At 34.6% G+C, this 23,221-nt stretch overlaps 1 protein-coding gene across 1 annotated transcript; it reads left to right on the top strand.

Moving 5' to 3' along the window:
* The first annotated feature begins 11,683 nt into the window (after nucleotides 1-11,683).
* Nucleotides 11,684-19,539, top strand: KERA (keratocan). The gene is made up of 3 exons (XM_011988914.1): nucleotides 11,684-12,300; nucleotides 13,746-14,639; nucleotides 18,512-19,539. Exons 2-3 carry the CDS (start codon nucleotides 13,754-13,756, stop codon nucleotides 18,682-18,684), a joined length of 1,059 nt encoding a protein of 352 aa, XP_011844304.1. The 5' UTR covers nucleotides 11,684-12,300; nucleotides 13,746-13,753; the 3' UTR covers nucleotides 18,685-19,539.
* Nucleotides 19,540-23,221: the final 3,682 nt, after the last annotated feature.

The following is a 23,221-nucleotide window of genomic DNA, read 5'->3' as shown; positions in this document are numbered from 1 at the left end:
TAATTATCTTATCCATGAGTGAAGAAACTAGTACATAAATATTTTTATTTAAAACAAATTTGCCCAAATATATTTTAAATTATTGAGGAAAATACAAAAAGTCGCTATTCAGAGGTGAGATCTGTGGTAAAATTTTTAAGAAAGAAGAAATAGATATACTTAGCCCAAAGAAAGAAAGAAAACCTAATTATAGAGAATAAATTAATTAGAATATTCAGCTTCAAAGAGTAGTTGTAATCGGTGGAACTGCAAATTCCTATTGGAATAAAGAATAAGTATGCTAAATATTAATAGTATTAAATAATTTTATTTTTTACATCCAATTCTCACAATAGAGGAAAGACTTAGAAACTAGATACTTAAAATTCAAGAGGACAGACAACTTAGTTATTTTGTTGGGGGAATGTAAAGGTTGACCAGGGCTATGTGTTATTGCCAAATTTAATTCTTCTTCCTCATTACATAAGCACCTATGACAGGGCAGCACAGTGCTAGTCATTGAAAGAAAAAAAAAAGTTAAAAAATAAAGCCTGACTTTAAGGAGCTTGCAATCTAGGAGACATATGTGGAAAGAACTGCAAATTGTTTTAGTTGGGATTAGTTTAGTCTACAGTATTTTTTGAAAGGAGTATGTGCTTATTTCTATAAGTGGAAGACAGAAAATATTGGAAACCTTCATGGCAAAAGTATTGCTATATCAAATATGTGTTTTGTGGACAGATGGGTGGTAAGAGAATTTCTGACAGAACTTTCATTGCAGCCAAGGCTTGGGGCCGAGGACATACCAGTAAATTCAGAAAACTGCAAAACATTTGATAAGGTTGCAGCAGGAGACCTGTAGTTGTGGGCAGGAAAGAGCCCTGGAGGGGCAAACAAGGAGAAGATTCCTGTACACACAAAAAAAGAAGTCTTGTTTATTATGATTATTTTTTAATTGGGTCTTTATATATTTCTGGGTAGAAGACCATCACTTCTTTACCTGTCTCAGCTTCAGACTCTTTCTATGCATACTGAACCGACCTTGCTTGCAGTCTTATTGGGATTCAGTAGCCCACAAGTATTTCTCCTGTCTTGATCCCTGTAAATCTAGGGTGAAACCTTGCGGCAGATGCTTGTTTTTGGTTTAGGATTCATCTGAAGTGGCCCCCAGTGAAGACTGTGTCAGTGGGAGCTTCTAGTCTCAGTGATGTTTAGTAGTGATGACTGACTGCCTGGTCAGATTATCTCTCTTTGTCAAGAGTCTCTTTGTCACCTGCCTGCTTTCCAAATACAGTCTTCCACCCGGAAAGACTTTCATTTGGAAAGAAAGACTGTATCTGGAAAGACTGTATTGGGAAAGGCTTTCACTTATTCAATTCCACTAATCTCCTTCAAAGAAATTCATTTTTAGATGAAAACATTGAGTTACCCTCTGGTGTTTATGTTCTAGAAGCCTGTTTAACAAGGATATCATTAACAGAAATTGGTTATTGACGTCTGATATGATTTGAATCTGTGTCCCCAGGAAACCTCAGGTTGAATTGTATTCTCCAGCGTTGAAGGTGGGGTCTGGTGGGAGGTGATTAGGTCATAGGGGAGGATCCCTCATGACTTAGTTCTGTGTTTATGATAGTGATTTCTTGTGAGATCTGGTTGTTTTAAGTGTGTGGCGCGGTGCCTCTTCCCACCACCTCTCTCTCTTGTTCCTTCTTTTGCCATGTGATGTGCAAGATTCTGATTCACCTTCCACCTTCAGAACAATGAGCCAATTAAACCACTTATAAATTATCCCATTGCAGGTATTTATTTATGGCAATACAAGAATAGTCTAATACATCAGACTGTTGGCCAATGTAGGGACTTCAACATTGGTTATCTGCATAGCTTGGGTAAAAGATGGTTAAAACCCTGAAATTACTCAGGAATGAAAGTCTGGAAGACAGTGATTCATGAAATTGGAACATATAGCCTGTAGTTACACGAAAGACACAACTCCTAAAGGTAAGGCTTTGAGGAACAATATATCTATAGTCACAGAAAAAGATGAAGGGCATGAAATAATTAATAGGTAGAGAAGTTGCTTAAAGGCCCATGGAACAGCTGGAAAAAAAGAGAATGGTAAACTCAGATACCTATGTTCTCAGCTCAAGTTCAGAAAATTGCAAAATGCTTTATAAGGTTGTAGCAGTGAATTTGTAAATAATGGTAGAGAGGAAGTCCTGGAAGAGCTTTATCTAAGGATTTTATAAATCTAGGAGGTTATAAAATTATTTTTAAACTGTAAAGGCTTTATTTTCAGCCATTGCAGGATGAGAGAGCTAAAATCAAAAAGCCTATTCTGAATTGCAATGAATGCACTAATCGACTTCTCTCTTTATAAAAAGTTAGAGCATTGATCTGGAAACACAGCCTCCCTCCCAAGAAAAGAAACAGGGATTATACAATAAGATTCAGATACAATGGTGTGCCAAGGATTCCCCAGTCCTCACTGAGACTCCTTCGCTTGCTGGAAAGCCCCACTCTTCTTGAGTTGCAAAGCAGCTTCTACTTGTTCAGACACTGTTTCCTCAACTCAGGCACGCATTCGCTTTAGGGGAAACATAATTCTTTTAATGCCCCATCCCCTTAATCTTCAGTATGAGAGGTAGCAATTAATAAAACCCAGTATGAGAGGGTATCAATTAAAAAGGAAAATCTAGGGATGAAAACATTATTCTAAATGAACTATAAGAATTTTCTAACCTATACTAGCTACACATTAGGAAAGATCTATATATCTTTAGGATACTCAACCAAGGAGGGAGAGTAATAAAAATAGAGCAGACTAGCTTTTGTTATAAGAGCATACTTATAGGTTCTGGTTCCAGATTTATTATATTATAGGTTCTGGATTTATTACATTAGTTTAAGTAGATGGGAGTCTGATAGTTTTGTGCACCACTTATCCAAAATGGAACTCAATGGAATCATACATTAAGTGAAGTTGATCCTTTGGTAGATTATAAGGGCACAAAATCAGAACTTTCTCAAAATGAAATTTTGTAGATTTATTATACCTTCACCAAGCATTGACACAGATATTAGAGATGGGAGTACCAGCATCTTTTAAAAGACTTTTGTGATGTCCATGGGTTGCTGGTTGTCTCAGTTCATTTGAGATGCCATGACAAAGTATTCTACACAGGGTGACTTATAAACTTATAAACCATAGAAATTCTTTTTTTTTTTTTTTTTGTAGCTCTGGGCTCTGGAGGCTGAAAAGTGCAAAGTTAAGGTGCTGATAGATTTAGTGCCAGCGAGGAGCTTCTTTCTTATTTATAGATGGTGGTTTCTTGCCGTGTCCTCACGAGGCGGAAGAGATGGGGGAATCTTTCAGGCCTCTTGTGTAAGGGTCTAATCCAATTTATCTGTTGTCATGCCCTAATTACCTCCCAAAGGCCCCACCTCATAGTACCATCAGTTTGGGGGTTAAGATTTCAACATATAAATTTCCAAGGGACACAAAAATTCAGACCATAGTGCAGCTAGAAGGCAGAGCCGTGAAAATTGGTCCCCTTATTTCGGTGAAGAAGGAGCAAACCAGACGTGGAAAAGACCAAGTAGTGTCACGTGACTGGCAATGAGCAAAATAAGTATATTTTTTACTTATAGGTATTAGGATCAGCAGGAAATTAGAATCACCGGTCACAAAGAAAACTTAATAATGGCCAATTGGAAATTAGATTTCTAGCAATGAAGGAGAAGTGAAATTTGCCATCATGCTATTTGATTTGTAAAACTCCAGAACCGCTCATCAAAGCCCTGAATTGAGTCATTATAACATATGAGGCAGACTTTCTGCCCTTCATTGAATTTTTAAACCTCAGTCAAATCATGGACCTAGAAATGCCGGGATTAAGGATAGAGCATTTTGTCTTAAATATGTATTTTGTAATATCACAGGTGTTTGCTACTATATATATTTTAAAACCTAGTTCCTGAAGAGAAAATTATGGCTTTGAGGCAAAACTAATTCCTGGGGTCCTCAGTCACTTTATAAGGGTTGTTTGGTGTTAAGATGGGACAAGTTAATAATTTATCTTGTTCTAGCTTATACCCTTTTCATAGTTATATTTCCCAAGTCGTTATATGTATAATTAAAATAAACGAGCTTTGAAATTGATACATTTCTCATACTGACTCTGTTAGCCATCAATGAAGGACCATTCTGATTGAAAAAAAAGTCAAATATGTCAGAGCTCCCCACTTCTATAAAAATATTGGATTATGTCAATATTTATTTTTGTGTAGCTCGGGAGGCTGAAAAGTCCAAAGTTAAGGTGCTGACACATTTAGTGCCAGGCAGGAGCTTCTTTCTTATTTATAGACAGTGGTTTCTTGTCAGCAAGATCATGTCTGTAAAAAAATAGACATATCAGTGCCACCTTCAAAGACTTAAAAATGCAGAATTAATGATTCCCAGCAGATTTCCATTTAAACTAGTGCCTGGCAGTACAGCAGACAAATAGTCTTAGAGCATAAAAATGAATTTTCCAAAGTTTAATTACATGGCAACTCCTGTTGCAACTTCTGTGCCATATGTGGTCTAAATCACTACAGCTCTTAGTGCCTTGTATGAAGCAAATGATCTGAGTAATGTCTGTTCCTTCTATTCCAATAAACAAAATGACCAGAAGCAGTATGCTTTCTTTTACCAGACAAGAACAGCAATATAATTCTGCTATACTATTTCTGGATTATGTTAATTCCTTGACTTTGTGCCATATTTTAGTCTGCAGAAATACTGTCTTACAGGCCATCATGTGACACAATCAACCGGATAAACTGTACTAGCTAGATACGTTGGTAAGACACTTGAATGTCAGAAACGTTGGAGATAAATAAAAGAGAAGGCTATAAGTGGCCAAGTCATTGATTTATTATAGAGGCTTAGGGTCTAGGGCAAGTTGAGATATCTCTTCACAGTGGAGACATTTTGTTGAACCCTACATCCATTACCACTAGAAACACGGAGAGTCTCTTTGAATTGTGGAGGCCACATATAACCACATGCCAGTCCACTACTGAGAAAGTATAAGCTTTCAGTTTGTCCCATGACAATAAGTAGTTCTCCAGAGAGATGAGGTCACAGTGATCCTACTGGTTATCACCCATCTGATTAAACGATATTCGAAGAGTATATGGCAGCTAGATGCAGCCAGTGGTAAGCCTTAATAGGAGGATTCAGCCTCCAGCTTTCCAAAATAAAAGCATGCTATCTTTAGTAAGTAATTATTATCCTTTTGAGAAACTGGACCTTAGGAGAGACTGAACAATAATTTGATGTTAACTGCCCATAAACTCAGTATTGTCTGGTCTATCTAGCCCAATCTGAATTGCCCGGCAGTGCTGATGCAGCAAGTACATGATATAAATGGGAATGAAACCAAATGGATTCTAGTCCTATGGTTCTGCTGCCTTTCTGATAAATCACACTTATGACCTTGTAGAGGCTTTCTCTACTACTTAAAAGAGTATAAATACCATCAGATGATAGTTGATAGGATATAATATGCAGGAACCGATTGTAAAAATATAGCTCTGATTTTGAATGGCTTGGAAGGGCAGTTTTGTAAGATGTTAAGATGTTAACATAACAAGGATAAGGATATACAAGAATGCATCTGGGATTCAGTGAAATCTCCTCAGCATTATTGGAGATACGAATCTAATAGTATACGTTTTTCAGCATTCTGAAGACATTGTGTCCCGTAAGAGAGCTCATCTGAGATGCTTTAGAGATGAGATTTAAACTGATTGGCATCTAAGCTGCTAGCCTCCTGTGGTAATATCTGCTGAAGGCCACAAGAGAGTTATAAATATACAAGTTGAATCAAAATATAACTAGCTTAGAAGTGGCAGAGTTTATAACTAGTTTAATAATAGTTTTTGAATCAGCATAGCCTCAGGATGGTTTAGACACAAAGACTAAGCTGTAAACAGAAGGTTATTTACTATTTATTCATAATGACAGAAAAATTTCTTATTATCAGTATTAATAAAAAATCATAGTGATAGAAAGTGCACTGAAAGGCAAAGTATTGACATTTCTTTGTCAATTTATATTCAGTATATGCAGACCCCCACATGCATATATGTGTGTATGATTGCACAATATACATGTGTATGTATGTATATAAGCATGTATATACATTTTGTGTGTGTGTGTGTGTGTGTGTGTGTGTAGCGGAAGACAAGAACATTTTTCTAGAGAAATTGAATAGTCACAAAAAAAAGATATATAGATACTGAGTTGGGGACTGGTTCGCCCCAATAAAATAGCAAAGTCCATACCTACTCATTCTAGAGTAAAGCTGATAGGTGCTATCAATTCTCACAGATATTTTAATAAGGACTTTCTTTTTAAATATGAATCTATGTTCAGCAAAGCACTAACAGACATATGAGGAAAAACTCTAATATAAAAGATCTCTAGAGGTTAGGTAGAACCAAGAAAAAAGTCAAAGAAAACAAAATTATTGCAGGAAGACGAAAAACCTCACACTGCCACCAAAACTCTTTAATTAAAACCCTAAGTGAGATAATAGAGATAGTAAGTACATGAAACAAGAGAATGCTTTAGTAAAAAAAAATCAGAAAACAAGATGATGTATCCTAAGAGTAAACGTATAATATATGATATAGAAAATTTTAAAAATCAGAAGATGAAATCTGTCAGAAATCATAAACAATTTTGAGAAGGGAATTAGAAAAGACTCACTAGAATTAGACAATCTAACCAGGTTTACTTTAAGCCTTAGAAAAAAGAAAATAGAAAAATATTGATCGACTATATGAACATGAACTTCCAGGTTGGAAGAATTCTTTGAATACTCCATTAGTGAGTAAAATACACCCTCTCACAGCACACTATTATATAATTACAGAAAGTGAAGATTAAAAAAAAAATCCTAAGGGTTTTCAGAGAGGGAAAGGAGTCACATTCTGAAGACTCAGGTCATCATTTTATCAACGTTTTCAATCTCAACTCCAAAAGTTCCAAGACAATCGCTTCTTTGAATATTGTCAAACTTTTGAAGGAACACTATTTTAAATTACAATTCTATTTAGTTAAAATACCAAGTAGGAGGGTAGGCTGAATAAACACATTTTAAAACGTGAATTATAAAAAAAAAAAAAAAAAAGAAAAGAAAGCAAAAACATATCCTAGGTAACAGGAAGTGAAGCGATTAGAGGATGGAATCTGCCAATATTGTGGAGTTAACCAAGAAAATACAACATGGTGGAAGCAACAAGGAATCCAACACAGGAGCTGGGTGAAGGGAAACCCAAGACCATAACCGTCCCCGACAGACCCAGAAAGTGAGGTTTGTAATATCCATACATTCACTTTAAAAGGCAGTAATTCAAGAGAAACAGTGTGATTTATTTTTGTGTTAATTTTAATTTATACCTTAGGGAAGCTTACTTAACATTGGAAGAAACCTTATAATGAAGACCTACTACATGAATTATTTTAATGCCTGCTGCAAGTATATGTCTATTACATGACATACAATTGAGTTGCACTTACTTTTATCAAAGCACCTCCACGTAGGTTGTAAGAGAGGATTCTTATAGGCTTTGATAACTATAAGGCAACTGAAATGTCACATAAAGAACCTAATGACTGTGATTTATCAAATTAGCTTAGGTTACTTTGCAACAGCAAGGAAATCACATTGAAGTAAGAAGTTAGAACATCCCAGGAGAAATACTATCTCCCAGGAAAAAAAAATGAATCTAATATGTCTGTTTTTTAACATCAACACTTGTAAAATGTTCTAAGTCGTTTCGAAATATTGACTCATTTAATCTTCACCACAACTTTCTGAGGTACATATTAGTATCATTATTATTATTATTGTTAATTTAAAGATGAGGAGACTAAGGCAGAGAAAAACTAGAAATATAATTGTCTAAGGTCTCACAGCTACTAAATGGCAGAGATGTATTCAAACTCAAGCAGGTCTGACTTTAACCACCATGCCATTTGCCTCTGTTCACTGAGTAGAAACACATTTTTCAAGTAATTTTACAATTCTGTTTGAGATTTTGGAAAATGTGAATGAAATATTTGTATATGTAATGTATTATGTACAGTTACATATACAGAGAGAAAGCAAATAAATGTGCTACAATAAAGAAACTATAGTACCTTTGCAATGTTTTATTGGTAGACAATGTTTATATTGTATAAAAAAGTATGCACTAAATATTTAATAAAATTTTGTGATATGCATATATGGGACTGAGCAAGCGTGTTAAATGTTAATTTAATTAAAAAGGTTACATTGATCAATTAAAAAATAATATGCCAGAATGTTAAACAAATACTAAAAAAACCTTTAGAATAAAGGAAAAAATAATGGCCTCTTGGGAGCAGGACTTACACTAAAGTCACTGGGGTTGGTAATTGTTATCTTCATTATAAGTATTATGGTAGTCTTGACTTTTTAAATGTATCATTACAGCATTTTAAATGTCTTACTTTGACCTTTTAAGATTTTATATATATGTGTGTATAAGTGTGTTAGATATATATTTTAGTGGATTCCTTTCATATTAAAAAATTATATAACGAAGTTTATTCAAACAAAGCTGCAATTGATTTATTAAGAGAAAATTATTTTTCTTAGCATAAGTTCAATCAATTCTAAAGAAACAATGCTCCCAGGAGCACCTAAGGAGTCCATCCAACCATTGCCGAAAACAGATGTGTCAGACACAAGTGCCAGCAAATTTGAAATTTCATGTCTTTTATCCCCTCATGCATTATCTTCTCTTTTATATGTCAATAATCTTCAAGAACGTGACAAGCTTAATTCTTTAGTGAGAGACAGTTTAGCAAAGTGTCTTCCTTTTTAGTAGGAAGAAGTAGAAGCAACGTAAGTAAATTTGAAACAAAAAATGCTAAAAAAAAAAAAAAAAGAAAAGAAGGAAGTTACAAAAAATACAAGAACAGCAGCTTTATTTCCTCTCAAATTTCTGAAAGGATTTATCTCTGGAAGGCACATTCTCTTCTGAAATAAATTTCTAGCATCATTTCCTCATATGTGAAAAGAAAGAGTTTGAAGAAAGGATTTGTAAGATCCAGGGAGCTTTGAATTTTTCACTATGAAAGTTGTCTATACTTATCCAACATGTTCACCTTCATTATCTCATTTGATCTTCAGATGACCTCGAGCACTTCTCAGGGCAAGTATATTATGGGGAGACTTAGGCTCATGACAGTGAAATGGCCTATGCAAGGCCAAGCAACTACTAAGTTACAAAAGGAAAATTCAAACTCACATTTAAAAAAAAATCAAATATCTAAGGCTTTCCATTATGTTCCTACTTACACAATTATGCTGACCAAAAACTCATGGCTATAAAAGTGATGCAAGTGTCTTATATGTTTATTTGCTTATTTATTCTTTCAGTAAACATTTGTTGACTACTTGCTATGTGCAAAGCCTCATAGACTTTAAAAATATCAAACCGTCACTAGATAGTGCCATAGCCACATTATTAAACTTTAGGATTCCTTTCTACCTTTTCGCAATATCAGATAGGACTAGCCAGAGTCTTTTATTAATTTTTATATCAGTTCATATGACTCAGACATTCTTACTAACTTCTGAAATTTATTAAACTTAAACAGTTCAGGAGAAGAGCTAAAGTACCCACTCTTCAGGAATCAATAATCAAAGAAAAGTAGATTAGAATGTTATAGAAAAAATCAAGACACAGATAGTGATTACCCTGACACTGAAAACAATTCTGTGTTTTTAGTCTGGAGACAATGATGTTCAAACTCGGCAAGCATTGTAGATGATCATTTTTATTTGTATCATGTCTCCCAAAGTATTTAAAATGTGATTGTTATCATATGTGCGCAGAATGAAAGAGAAGACTTAAGAATGATTTCCAGATTTGTGGTTTGGGAGACTGAATATGACAGAAGTCTCTAAAGTAGAAAATGACAAGAGCAGTTAGAAGTAAAAGGAGACAGAGAATTTCATTTTACATATATGCCCTTGAGACGTGCAATAGGAGATATCTAGAAAGCAGATATGCACACACATTGGAAAGCAGGTCTTATTCTAGAGGCTGGGTTGCAGATACAGACTCAGGAGTTAACATGATGGAGGAGATGGTTGGAACCATAGAATCATGCAGGAAATGTGTATAGAGCAAGAAAAGCGTAAAGCAGAGGACAGAATCTCAAAGGCTTCCAAATGCTAGAAACAATCTTAAATAATGTTACAAAGAGGAACTAGAGCTTTGGAATATAGACAGAGAGAAGTCACCAGAAAAGGGGAGGAAAAACTAGGAAAGAGTGATGTCAGAACAACTAAGACAAACATTTAATAAAGGGGGATGGGTCAGTATGGTCCAAGGCCAAGTGTGCTTAACACTAAAAGACTTCAACAGATTAGTAAATGTGAAGATCATTGCTGATTTTTTGTCAGAACCATTTTAGGGAAGCAGAATTAGAAGTCATATTTTGGTTGGCAGATCATGAGTGGAATGGTGAAGAGGAAACAGATTAGAGGCAGCCAGTATATTACTCTAATTTTCCTACAATGAACATGTAGCAACATTTGTGTAAGAAAATTATAAAATGACTAAAATCAATTTGGCTAAAAAAATTAACAGTAAGACAATAGCTAGAAGAGGGCTATGCAGATTTGAAGATCATCTGTTGTTTAAATCGCGAGGATTTAGGAAAAGAAAAGAGGGAGAAGAAATGCAACAGAGAGAGGAGACAATTGTTATGAGAAAGTAAATAACACTTGGTTGTCTTCTTAAAATGTGATGTGAGTACACCTACATACCTATAGGAGTAGTAAAAAATCATGTCAAAATAGGATCTTAATCTACAAAAGCCCTTAAATATGAAGGCATTTTCCAGTTGAGAGTGTAGGGCTAATTCCAAAGTAAGGCGATTATTTCTGTAATCATTTATAACAAACTAGACCTAAACCTGTGAGGCAATCCATTACTGTTTTATAGATGACAAAACTGAACTCTAATTGACTCTCCTATGATTAGGAGAGAGGAAAGAGGTGGTTCACAAAAGGTCTTCTGAATCCAATGCTTACTCCTCTTCACCGTGCTCTTTGACAATACTCATGTGAGCTGTTAAATGAGTCATATAGCATTCACTGAAGCTAGAATAAGACAGATTTTGAAAAACAAAAGCGTAACAATCAATCCACAGAATAATACCTAAATGAGATTTTTTTTGTTTGCATCTTTTCTCAAGAAGCATAATTTTTTTTTCATCAAATATCAGAAGTGGAGGACACACTAGTTTAGACATGTGTTAAAGAAAAAAGTAGCAGTGTAACAGAATGTCTCATAAGGGACTATATGCAAAATATGTGTTATATTATAATGAATAAAAAAATTATCCCACCTTAGCAGGTACTTGGAATAAATTGTTATTTCTTTTAACAATTAGGGATACAAAAATTATTTCTCTGAAACAAAGCAGAATACCAAGATTAGCAACAAATTCAGGTAGCACTTTCCAGATATCACGTTTAAATTTTTCAAATACATATATTTATTTATTTTCCCCTTAATCAAACACTTTACAGCATCTATTTTATATCAGAAACAGATAAAATATGTCCATATAAACAGAAGACATTGGCTTTTAATTATTTGTATTCAATTTTTAAGAAATGATCATCTAGGGAAAATGTTTTCAAATCTTTTAAAATATCTTTTTGTTATACTTGAAATTAAAACCGCCTTCAGCTGCCTGTTGGTAAATAAGGTCTGGATATCAGTACATAACAACATGTACTGATGAACTGAACTGTGAATTAGGAATGAAAATTGTCTAGAATTTTTTTTATGGGTTCTTAGGATTAAAGTAAGAATTTCCTTTGCAGGCTTGTGTAGGCACTGGGATTCTGTGGTTGTTGGAGGGGTTAAATTTGGATATACTAGTGCATATATATTACAGAGGATTCATAAAAAACACGACAGTGGAGCCTGGGTCAATCCGTTACCATGTACAAGCAGTAACCAATAGAAAAGGAAGAAGAAGATCCAAGAAGGCTGAGGTAAGCAGTCTTCTGAAGCCCTGTCAAAGTGGAAACAATAGATCAAAGGTGTTCATGGTGAATGGTACGAGTAGGTTTCACTGTTTCTCATAGCAGGCTTGACAGCTTAAAGTAAAAACAAATTATTTTCATCAAAGATTTTTTTTTTCTCTTAAGTGATTTTTAGCAAACTTCAGACTCAGACACAGGACTCAACGGTGTATTCCTGGAAGGCAAGGTAAACTATTTTGCACTTTTAAAAACTCTTAAAGTTAAGCATGCAAAGTACTTATTCAACAGATGCAGGGTTACAACTTCAATAACTAAACCAAAACCCTATTCTGAAAAAGAAAAAAAAATAATGTTTCTTTGTTGGAACATGGCCAGAGCAGCGTTCTGCAATCCTAGAAAATTTGACAGCTTGCAGAAGCAGCTCTGCACTTGTTTTGTGGAATTTAATGGCAAAATTGAATGATCAGCATTTCATAAATGAAGTTGACTTTATCTTTTCCTAAGGAATCAGTAAAATTTATTTTGTCCTATTATCAATCAGTTCAATAAATGTACATTGGTCAGAATGTTACTGATATATATATAAATATATATATGTAACATATTTATGCTATAAATAAATGGTTAAAATATATTATATATGTATATTTCCTGTTAGAATAATTATTTGTACCAATAATCTTTGATGATCAGTGGGGAGGGTTTATGTGTTTTAAACGTACCAAATATTAGTAAATGCTAACCTACTTTCTATTATCCACACTGATAATGTGAATATAAAGAAATTCTCTACCCATATCCTAAATACGTTTTTTGGTTGTTTTTGTTTCTTATCAACCATAATAATGCCATAGTTGAATACAGTACTCAAGTACTTGTGCTATACATCACAATGTATTCAACTCTATATAATAAACTCTATCTCTATATATACATATATACACATATGTAGAGACAGAATATATATATTCTCTGAGAGTGAGTGGAGAGAGAGAGAGAGAATTGATAATTTGGTAGCTTGGCTGAACAGCTTAATTGTGTGCTTAAAATTACAGACATCTTCCCCCACCCTCAAAAAACTTACCTAAGAAGTTGAGGTACAGAATAACAGATTAATCACACTTTTATTCAGATCCTAGAACCTTCCTTCACCATAAAGTGCTAAAATGTTCTTTGATCTCTTCATTCCTTTGGTTCAAGGGCCAAAAGGCCTAGGGAATCTCATCCAGATGTTCTCCTCATTTAGGAGTAAAAGTAAAAGCATATGCCTTCCTCTCAGGAACAACACGGATTCCCAGTTTGAGTTTTAAAAAGATCACTTTTTTGTACTCTCGTATTCAACTACTGGTTTCAGTTCAGTTCTTTAAATTAAATAGCTTGAAATGGAAAAACACTTAGAGCTGCTAAAATTTTCTTTCCATTTCTCAGCTTTTATTGTGATTGGGTTACAACCAGAAAGCTACAAGTTGGTGAATTATTCTCAATGTTTGCAAAATGCTTTGCATATGGTGCCTACTAATTAATATATATTAATTAAGATCTGTGTATGAAATATTGACGTATTTTCACCTCTTCCCTGAAGAAGCAGTGTTTCCTGATCATTTTGATGTATAAAATTATCTAAGGGTCAAGATCGTCAAATATCTAACGGTTGTGTTCCTTTTTCTGTAGGTGCTATAATGGCAGGCACAATCTGTTTCATCTTGTGGGTGTTATTCATAACAGACACTGTGTGGACTAGAAGTGTGAGGCAGGTCTATGAAGTACACGATTCAGATGATTGGACTATTCATGACTTCGAGTGTCCCGTGGAATGTTTCTGCCCACCCAGTTTTCCTACTGCTTTGTATTGTGAAAATAGAGGGCTCAAAGAAATTCCTGCTATTCCTTCAAGAATTTGGTATCTTTATCTTCAAAACAACCTGATAGAAACCATTCCTGAAAAGCCATTTGAGAATGCCACCCAGTTAAGATGGATAAATCTAAACAAGAACAAAATAACCAACTATGGAATTGAAAAAGGAGCCCTAAGCCAGCTGAAGAAGTTGCTCTTCTTATTTCTGGAAGATAATGAGCTAGAGGAGGTACCTTCTCCATTGCCAAGAAGTTTAGAACAATTACAATTAGCTAGAAATAAGGTGTCCAGAATTCCTCAAGGGACTTTTAGCAATCTGGAGAACCTGACCCTTCTTGACCTACAGAACAATAAATTAGTGGACAATGCCTTTCAAAGAGACACTTTTAAAGGACTCAAGAACCTCATGCAGCTAAACATGGCCAAGAATGCCCTGAGGAATATGCCTCCAAGATTACCAGCCAATACAATGCAATTGTTTTTAGACAACAATTCCATTGAAGGGATACCAGAAAATTATTTTAATGTGATTCCTAAAGTGGCCTTTTTGAGACTAAATCACAACAAATTATCAGATGAGGGTCTCCCATCAAGAGGATTTGATGTATCATCAATTCTAGATCTTCAACTGTCACACAATCAACTCACAAAGGTTCCCCGAATCAGTGCTCATCTGCAGCACCTTCACCTTGATCATAACAAAATTAAAAGTAAGTAACCTGCAGGGTATGTCTTTGACTAAAGGGCTCATGGTCATTAAATGTATCTTTATCTTCATTAAAAAGAGCAAGTGTGTTGCCCCCTCCTCCACTAATGTTCCTTTAGATTCTTAGTGTGTTTTCAATTTTCAGTATTAAATTTTTGTCTATACACAGAGAGTCTTAATGAACCAAGAAGCCCAAATCTTCAAACTGAAGACTAAAAAGTGGACTGGAGTCATCTACAGAGGACTCTTATCCATTAGAGAAACCAAATGCCTCTATCTTCTTTTACTCCAGGAGATTCCAATATTTCTGCCCCATTGGGTAGGTTTATTTAAGAAACCATATCAGGCACAAACAACCTCACAACTAGTAATAAAGAAAATATGACTTAAGAGGCATTAGGAAGGCATCTCTGTCCTGAACACTATATGACAGCTGATGCCTGAAACTCTCCTAATTGGAATCTCTACTTAAACTCCCCTAATTACATTGGGAGTCTCAAAAAAGTGTGTAAAGGCTGGTGACTCCACCCCCAGGATTTCTGATTCAGTAGACGTAGAGTGAGACTTGAGAATTTTCATCTCTAACAGCCTTCCAGTTGATATTCTGGGAACTACACATTGAGAACTACTACTATGGTTTAAGGCTTTATTAATTAAAATAGAAAGAAATTTCCCTGGTAGCTGGCAACTCCTTAGGACTTATAGGCATTAGACAGGTAGAATACTCTCTTCTTTCCTGGAAAGAATTTTTCATAAGAGAGTGACAGATGAATGCAAAGTTTTTGGAGGCAGAGGCATCATCAAGAGAAGAAGTGATTATAGAAAGCAGATGTTGGACACATTAGAGACAAACTTGGCTTCTTCACAATTATGCATGAGAACAGGCTGGATTTGGTGTAAAAATGGGTCCAGTCACAGGGGTACGATAGCCTGACATTTATCTATGCATCTTCAACTTCAGAGTAGACCCTTTAAAAATAACTTTGGGGAGATTTCTCCAGGACAACCTAAGAAAATGCATTCCAAAAGTGAGGTTCAGTCAGGATAGTTTGTAAGAGAATAACAAAGATAGTTTGTCAAAAGGTTGTGCTGCCTGGGTATTACTCACTAAAGCTTTTTAAGCAAATAATCACATAAACATACAATTTATAGGAACAGACTATTTTTCCACTGGGTACTGCTCAGTTATTTAATACTTTTTTTTTTTTTTTTTTGGTGGGGGGAGTTAAATAACAGTGTACTTGAGCCTACAATCCAGGAATTAAATGGCAGCTTGCCACCACAGCGGTTATTTTTCCATGGTGATGAAATGTATTGTTTAATCCTGTAGTCAAAAACAAAAGATGCAACAGAAAAAAAATGTTAAGAGACAAATCTGTTTAACTGAATCAGAAAAACAACAATATTATCCTAAATACATAATTTTTCCTGACGACTGTTCTGTGCTTCTACAGGTATATTACAGGTAAGTTCCTTAAAAGCCCCACGTACAATTGATGTGGGAAGTAATCTTCAAGTGACTCCACATAGAGCCCTTGCTTACGAATTAGGCATTTCATCCTGAGCATTTGTGAATTAGGGTGTTTAAGAGTGAGGTAGCAACATTTAAAACACAGTTGAGAAGTATAAGACTTTAGTTTATAGAGTGTTATGTCTGTAGTATAGACCCACCTTTTAGAGTTTTATCAAAGTGTTTTATCATATATTTCTATCATTCTCAAATCTTAGTGTGCATCAGAATCACCTGGAGATCTTGTAAACTCAGGCTGCTGTTTCCCACCCCCAGAATTTCTGATTTGCTAGGTCAGAGATTGGGCCTCACAGTTTAGTCCCCAGGTATTAATAGTATTCATGTTGCTGGCTCACGATTTGAGAACTACTGTTTAATCCTTGCAAGAAACTTGTGTGATATTATTAGGAATTTCTGAAGAAAGAGAAACTGAACATTAGCTAGGGGAGGATATTTGCCCAAGGACAAAGGGTAAATGCAATAGCCAAAACTTGAGCCTAAAGTGTTTTTTTTGTTTTCACTCATACAGTATAATAACAATACTTTCCTTCAGTGTCAGGAATGCAAAATTTAAGAAAATTCTATCAGTAGAACAGCAACAAAGAGAAATCTAGTTATTTACTTTTTAATGTAGATATCAAATTTTTTAATTTCAATATTTAAGAATATAAATGTAAGAGTTTCCCTGGAGGGAATTATTGACATAATAAAATCACACTGTGTCAAAACTGTTTAAGTACTTGCTTCTTCTTGCCACATAATCTACTCTGGCTGTAACAAAGTATTCTCCAAGAAACATACCTCTTCTATGAAAAGTCATCAAAATTTACAAGACAGTGAACTTGTCTCAAGCAATATGATGGAAATATTTATTCTTCTGAAAACTTTCAGGGATTTAAGATTAGGTAAAAATGTTATTTACTCAACTACATTGCTTTCTGGTGTTCCCTGAGAAACAGTGTAATTTATGAAAATGTAATTAAATTTAGAATACTTCTTTTTTATATTCATTTGTTCAGACATACACTGATTATGGGACATGAGCTTGATGAGGATAAGGGGACTGCACATTGAAAGGGACATATTCTCTTGGGCAAGAGACCCATTGTAGAAATAGAAAGAATAGGCCAGGTCTCAACTCTGCCACTTATTTGCTGAAGTACATTGTGTACATTTCCTTATTTCTCTGAACCAGAATTTCCACAAATGCCCAGGTAGGGAGAATGATACTATTGCCTGATAAAGCCTGTGAGATGATCAGGTGATACGTGAATTTATGTAAAAAAAGAGAACCTGACTTTTTAACAACTAAACTGCTATTCAAATGAGTCATTATTTTTATTAAATTCATTTTACAAAATGGCATAAATTCAAAGCAAAGCAACCTTGCTGGAAACATAAAATTTCTCACTACAATATGAGTCTGTATAAAACAATAGACCATAGAGGAGGGGCATTGCCCAAGTTCAGTGGGTCTAATCAGGGAAGATCTCTTGTTTGGAATGGTTTTGAAAAGGAATTTAAAGGCAATATATGGATTCATGGTTGAAATCAGCTTTTACAGACTTCCCTGAATTTTGCTAGTTTAACTGGCCTTCTCTCCTGGATGTTCCTAACTCTCAGCCTAGTCATTGGTGCCAAGGGCTTTGTTCCAAGGCAGGTGCACAATTACTCCCATCCTAACCATGTGAAAAGGCTGCTGGGATATTTTCTGGCTTGAGTTCTTTGTCAATTCAATTCTTGGCAAAATTTTTGTTTCCAATTAAGTAAACTTGAAGATGAAGATTCAAGTTTGTTTTCTGTATTGCTTATGTAACGTTATGTTAATTGTACTTTTAAAATCATGTTATGTACACTATTTTGCATCTTTTAAGGTAATTTTCAAGCATTTTCTTTTATATTAGATTGATTTTCTACTTACCCATCCAGGATCCATCCATCCACTTTTGTACTTACCCATTCTTTCAGTCCCAAATCTGAATTGTTGTCTCCACCTCTGATGCCCTCAATCCTACCTACAGCAATCTAAATGTGCTTTATCTTACCTGCAAGTTTAGAAAACAAGTGATGTCTTATACCCCTTTGTTTCTATCACAGATCTTAACAGTATTTCCTTACTAGTGCTCTATACTAAGTAGCAGAACATGGACTGAGATGACTGTAAGTTTGCTGAACATTTGTTTGGGGTTACTTTTATGAAGCAGATAGGCACAATCTCTCACTGATGCAAATGTTTTGTATAACCACCATTTTCCAGTATTAGGCCACTAAGCCCTCCATAGGACCGTGGCATTAGTTTTTTGGTCTTCCCACTGTTAGTTTCTCTTGTGTTCCAATTCATTCATCTATGCTCTTTGTCTCTGTAGGTGTGAATGTCTCTGTAATATGTCCCAGCCCATCCACACTGCCTGCAGAACGAGATTCCTTCAGTTATGGACCTCATCTCCGCTACCTCCGTCTGGATGGAAATGAAATCAAACCACCAGTCCCAATGGCTTTAATGACCTGCTTCAGACTTCTGCAGGCTGTCATTATTTAAACACATTCTCACCAAATCTAAAATTAGTTTAATGAGCTAATGTTTCTGACATGAAATGTGGTTACCATTAGTAGGCTTAGGACACAAGTCATATTCCCCATTGCTCTCGGCCACCATTTTCATTTGTGCAGTGTATTTTTTTCTATTCAAAGATGCTTTTGCCAGTTACATGCAGCACAGTCTGCATTAATTTGCTTTTCTTTTAATTAATAAAACAGACACAGAGTTAAGATAGCTTATCAACTCAAAGATAGTTGTATTTTGGTCTCTTCCATAGCTTATTAACACTAAATAACACAATTATATTCTTATATAATAAAAAGGACATATTTGTGTATCTTTAAAATTACTTATGCAGATACCATAATTTACGGTATAAATTAATAATCAAACAGGAGGAGAATGACCTGAAGAAAATGAGAAAATAAGATATTTCTTAATTGTAATCATAATAAAATAATTGCAGATTGCTCAGTAACTTTCGGCAGTACAAGTTTGATATTTAGCTTGAGGATGGGTATGGAATGAATCAAATACTTAATCACTAAATAATTCTTGTTATTTAATATCAAATAATGAAACAGTAGTCATTTCTAGTTCATTACCATTTCTTGTAGCTGTTGTTTTTAGATATAGTCCACTGTATTCTGATAAGTTCTAAATTCTATGTTTATTAAAATGCATTTCTTGTGGAATCTTAGTGTTTTAACATTTGAAATCCATTTAAATTGCAAATTGTTCTTCATATTTCATTGTGGTTTTTGGATTTTCTAAATAAAAATATTGAGTGCTTTCTAACAAAACAGAATATTTCGAAGACAGCAAGCTTAACTGAAGAACATGTTTTAATAAAAATGTGTTATAGTAAAAAATTATTTTCACTTTCTGGCATAAATATATGCAAAAATGTTTACTCCTACCTTCATTTTCTTTTTCTTCCAGAAAACACAAAAAAAAGTTATTCTAATCACTTGACATAATATTTCGATTTTTGTGAAGTAAAAAAAAAAAAAGACAGAATTTCATGAAGCAACAAAGTGCCATGTTCTTTACATTAGCCTTCTGACTTTGCAAGCATATGCTATAAGCAATCTGTATATAAAGACAAATGTATGCCTTTATATATCTTTTTCTAACAATATTCTTAAAAATTCTACAAATCTGGCATGTTTCCACAGAAAAATGATTATATATATTTGTAAAACACTAGGTTAAAGATGTCCAATAGTTTACTTCAAAGCCTCTCAGAAACTTAATATGCTCTTTTATAATGTAAATTTCCAAGAAAATAATATAATATGCAACTATGTTTTTATACCAAACTTATTTGAGGGTGAGGAAGAACCAATCCTTGCTATAAACTTATACCAAACTTATTACTTATTTTTACACCAAAACTTATTTGAGAGTGAGGAAGGAGAACCATTCAACAAACTTTGAACATAGTTTTTAAAATGCTGGCTGAAAGTAATAAATCAATTCAATGGACATTAACAAAAAGAAAAATGTTTTAAATGACCTCAAAGCACATAAATAAAATTATAAAAATTATGTCATAAAATAGAAGTAAGCAGATATCATTAGACTGAGAAAAAAAATACGTAAAGGGGAACATAACTTTAAATATTTGCAAATATGCCATTTGAAAAGGGCCGAGAACATATGCCAAGAAGTCCCAAAATGAAGAGTAGAACATAGGAGTAAAATTGATAAGAAGCCATATTTTGGCTCCAGTTAAGAAAGAATTTTCTAATAGTTGTTCCAAGTCACCCGGCAATGGAATTAACTTTTCTTGAGGTAGAGTTACCCACCTCTGGAATTCTTCAAACAGTGAATAAGTGATAATTCAAGAGGAAGAGTATAAAATAGAATCCTAATGTGGAAGCAACATTGTCGTGAAATATTTCTCCAAGAACTTTTCAACTCTTAAGAATTTACTACATTCCCTCCTTCTTTAAACTTAAGTATTTATTGAGTGCCATATATATGACTGTACTACATACAGATGAAATAATACTATTTATGGTTTATTCTACGGTGAGACACAAATTAACTGAAAATCACAAAAAATATATACAATTTCATATGTGATAAATATTATTAACAGAGAGCTGCATGCTACAAAGGAATTAATAATAGTGATGTGAGAGAAGGATTCCCTAAAGAAATAATGATTAAGGAAACATATAAAAGATTAAAAGTATTTAGCAGCACAAGGTAGAAGGGAAGAATATTCCACACAGAATTTAAAGATTCTAGTCCTTAAGAACAATTTGAAAGTCACTGAAGAGTTTTAAATCATAAGGGATTATTTTCATTGTAGAGTAACATCATGCAGTAGTAAAGAACACTAACATTGAAGCTAAAGTTGCTGAGTTCAAATCCCAGCTTTGCCACTTACTGGCTTCATATCCTGGACAGAACACTGGCTTCAGTGTTCCCTTGTCCGTAAAATGGAGACAGGTAATGGCACCTACCATATGGTGTGGATTAAATGAGTTGGAAGATGTAAAGTCCCTTGAACAGCACTTGACCCATGGTAAATACTAAGTAAGTGTTATTTATTATTATTGTTGTGTGCATGTGTATGTTTCTCCTTGGCACTGTGAGTAGAACAGTTTGGAGGGAACCAAAACTAAATGTTCAGAGATTGGTTAGAATTTCAGTCTTAGAGTACAAGCTAGAAAAATATAAAAAGGAAGTTTGGATTACAAGGTTCTGGTGGAATTAGAGAGAAGTGGACAAATGTGAGAGTATTAGGAGGTAAAATTGTCAAGACTTTGTGGCAGATTGTACAAAGGGGAGTGAGAGGAACGAGGGTATTGAAGTTTCTGGCTTGCATGACAGAATAGATGGCAGTGTACTTTCTAGTAGAGACACATTTAGAAAGAATTTAGATTCATCCAGAAGAAGATGTCATATAGTTCTTGAATGAGATCTGGATGAATATATAAACATGTAGATACAATTTTCTAGATTTTGTTAATCTATTCAATAATTTGGAAGAATGTTGCACTTAAACATTAATACTCCCATGAGGTAAGACTGGTCAGGGACAGGGAACAGATTAGGAGAATACAGACATCATTCTGAGTATTGACAAGTGAAGTTAAGGGTAATGGAATCACTTTCTTCATACAATTTTTTTGACATATGTACAAAGCTACTATAGTTTCCCTGAAGCTTTCAAATGATATGCTGTTCTCTTTCTTGATGTTACATACAATGTGACTATCATTCTTAAAACTCAGGAGTAATAACTAGGAGCTAAGTTGGAGCCATTTTGTAAATTATGGCTCTTATAAATGTTCAATCCATCATTTAATGGACCTACTTAAAATACAAAACAAAACAAAATATTATCTATAATCTTTCCATGTAAATATCATAAATTTAATTCATAAGCAAGCAAAAAGGGCACAGATAGAAGAAAAGAAATATACAAGGATAGACTGAGCAATTTATTTGCAAAAGATATTTTAAAAAATTAAGATAGATTTTTGGTGGTAAAAGTATTGCAACAGAATTATTTTATTTAACTTCTCCAAATACCCTTAAGAAAAACCTAGATAGGACAAATGGTATGGTGAAAAAAAATTCCAGATGACATCTTTGATAAGACTGGTGTCAAAGAATTCAGTAAATCATCAAAATAATTGAGCGTAAAATGTGTGTGTGTGTGTGTGTGTGTGTGTGTAAGAGGTGGGAAGAAATAAGTGTTTCTCCTACTCTCACACACTCAAAAGAACACTTTACCTCTGGTCACCAAAATGTGAGGGAATTTCTCCCCACCCACCAAAAACTAATTCTCTAGAAGACAGAAACTAGGTGTTCCATAATTCAATTCAACTCCGGAACTACCTACCTGGAGACAGTGTCAGATCTCACAGGTTAAGGGTTTAGTCCCACAAAACTGCCCCAGTTCCCAACTTCAGATGTCAAAGGCAAATAGATTTTCACCTACACGTCTGACCAACCAGCTATAAATTGGAGTTTCCACAAGTTCCTCATCAGGTTTGATTAATTTGCTAGGGTAGCTCACAGAGTAAGGGAAACACTTTACTTACTTTTACAGATTTATTATAAAAGATATTACAAAGGATACAGATGAATAGCCAGATGGGAGAGATGCATAGGGTAAGTATATAAAAAGGGGCATGGAGCCTCATGACACCTCCAGGTGCTCAGCAAACTGGAAGCTCTGGGACTGCGTGCTTAAGGGTTTTTATGGTGTCTTCATTATGTTGGCATAATTGATTGCATCACTGGCCATTAGTGGTCAACTCAACCTTAAGCCTCTCTTTCCTCACCAATGGTCGTGGCAGATGAAAGTTTAAACTCTTGCACACCAGTTGTTTCCTGGGCAACTAGCCTCCATCCAGAGGCTACCAAGGAGTTGCCTCATTAGAACAAAAGATGCTTCAATCACCCAGGATATATCAAAGTATTTAGGATCTCTGTATCAGGTGTTCGTATCATTCAGAAAATTACAGACCGGGTGCGGTGGCTCATGCCTGCAATCCCAGCACTTTGGGAG

This window comes from Mandrillus leucophaeus, unplaced genomic scaffold, assembly GCF_000951045.1.
Source record: "Mandrillus leucophaeus isolate KB7577 unplaced genomic scaffold, Mleu.le_1.0 Scaffold340, whole genome shotgun sequence".
NCBI lineage: Eukaryota > Metazoa > Chordata > Mammalia > Primates > Cercopithecidae > Mandrillus > Mandrillus leucophaeus.
Note: the sequence above shows the minus strand (reverse complement) of the source record. Positions and strands in the feature narration are given on the sequence as shown.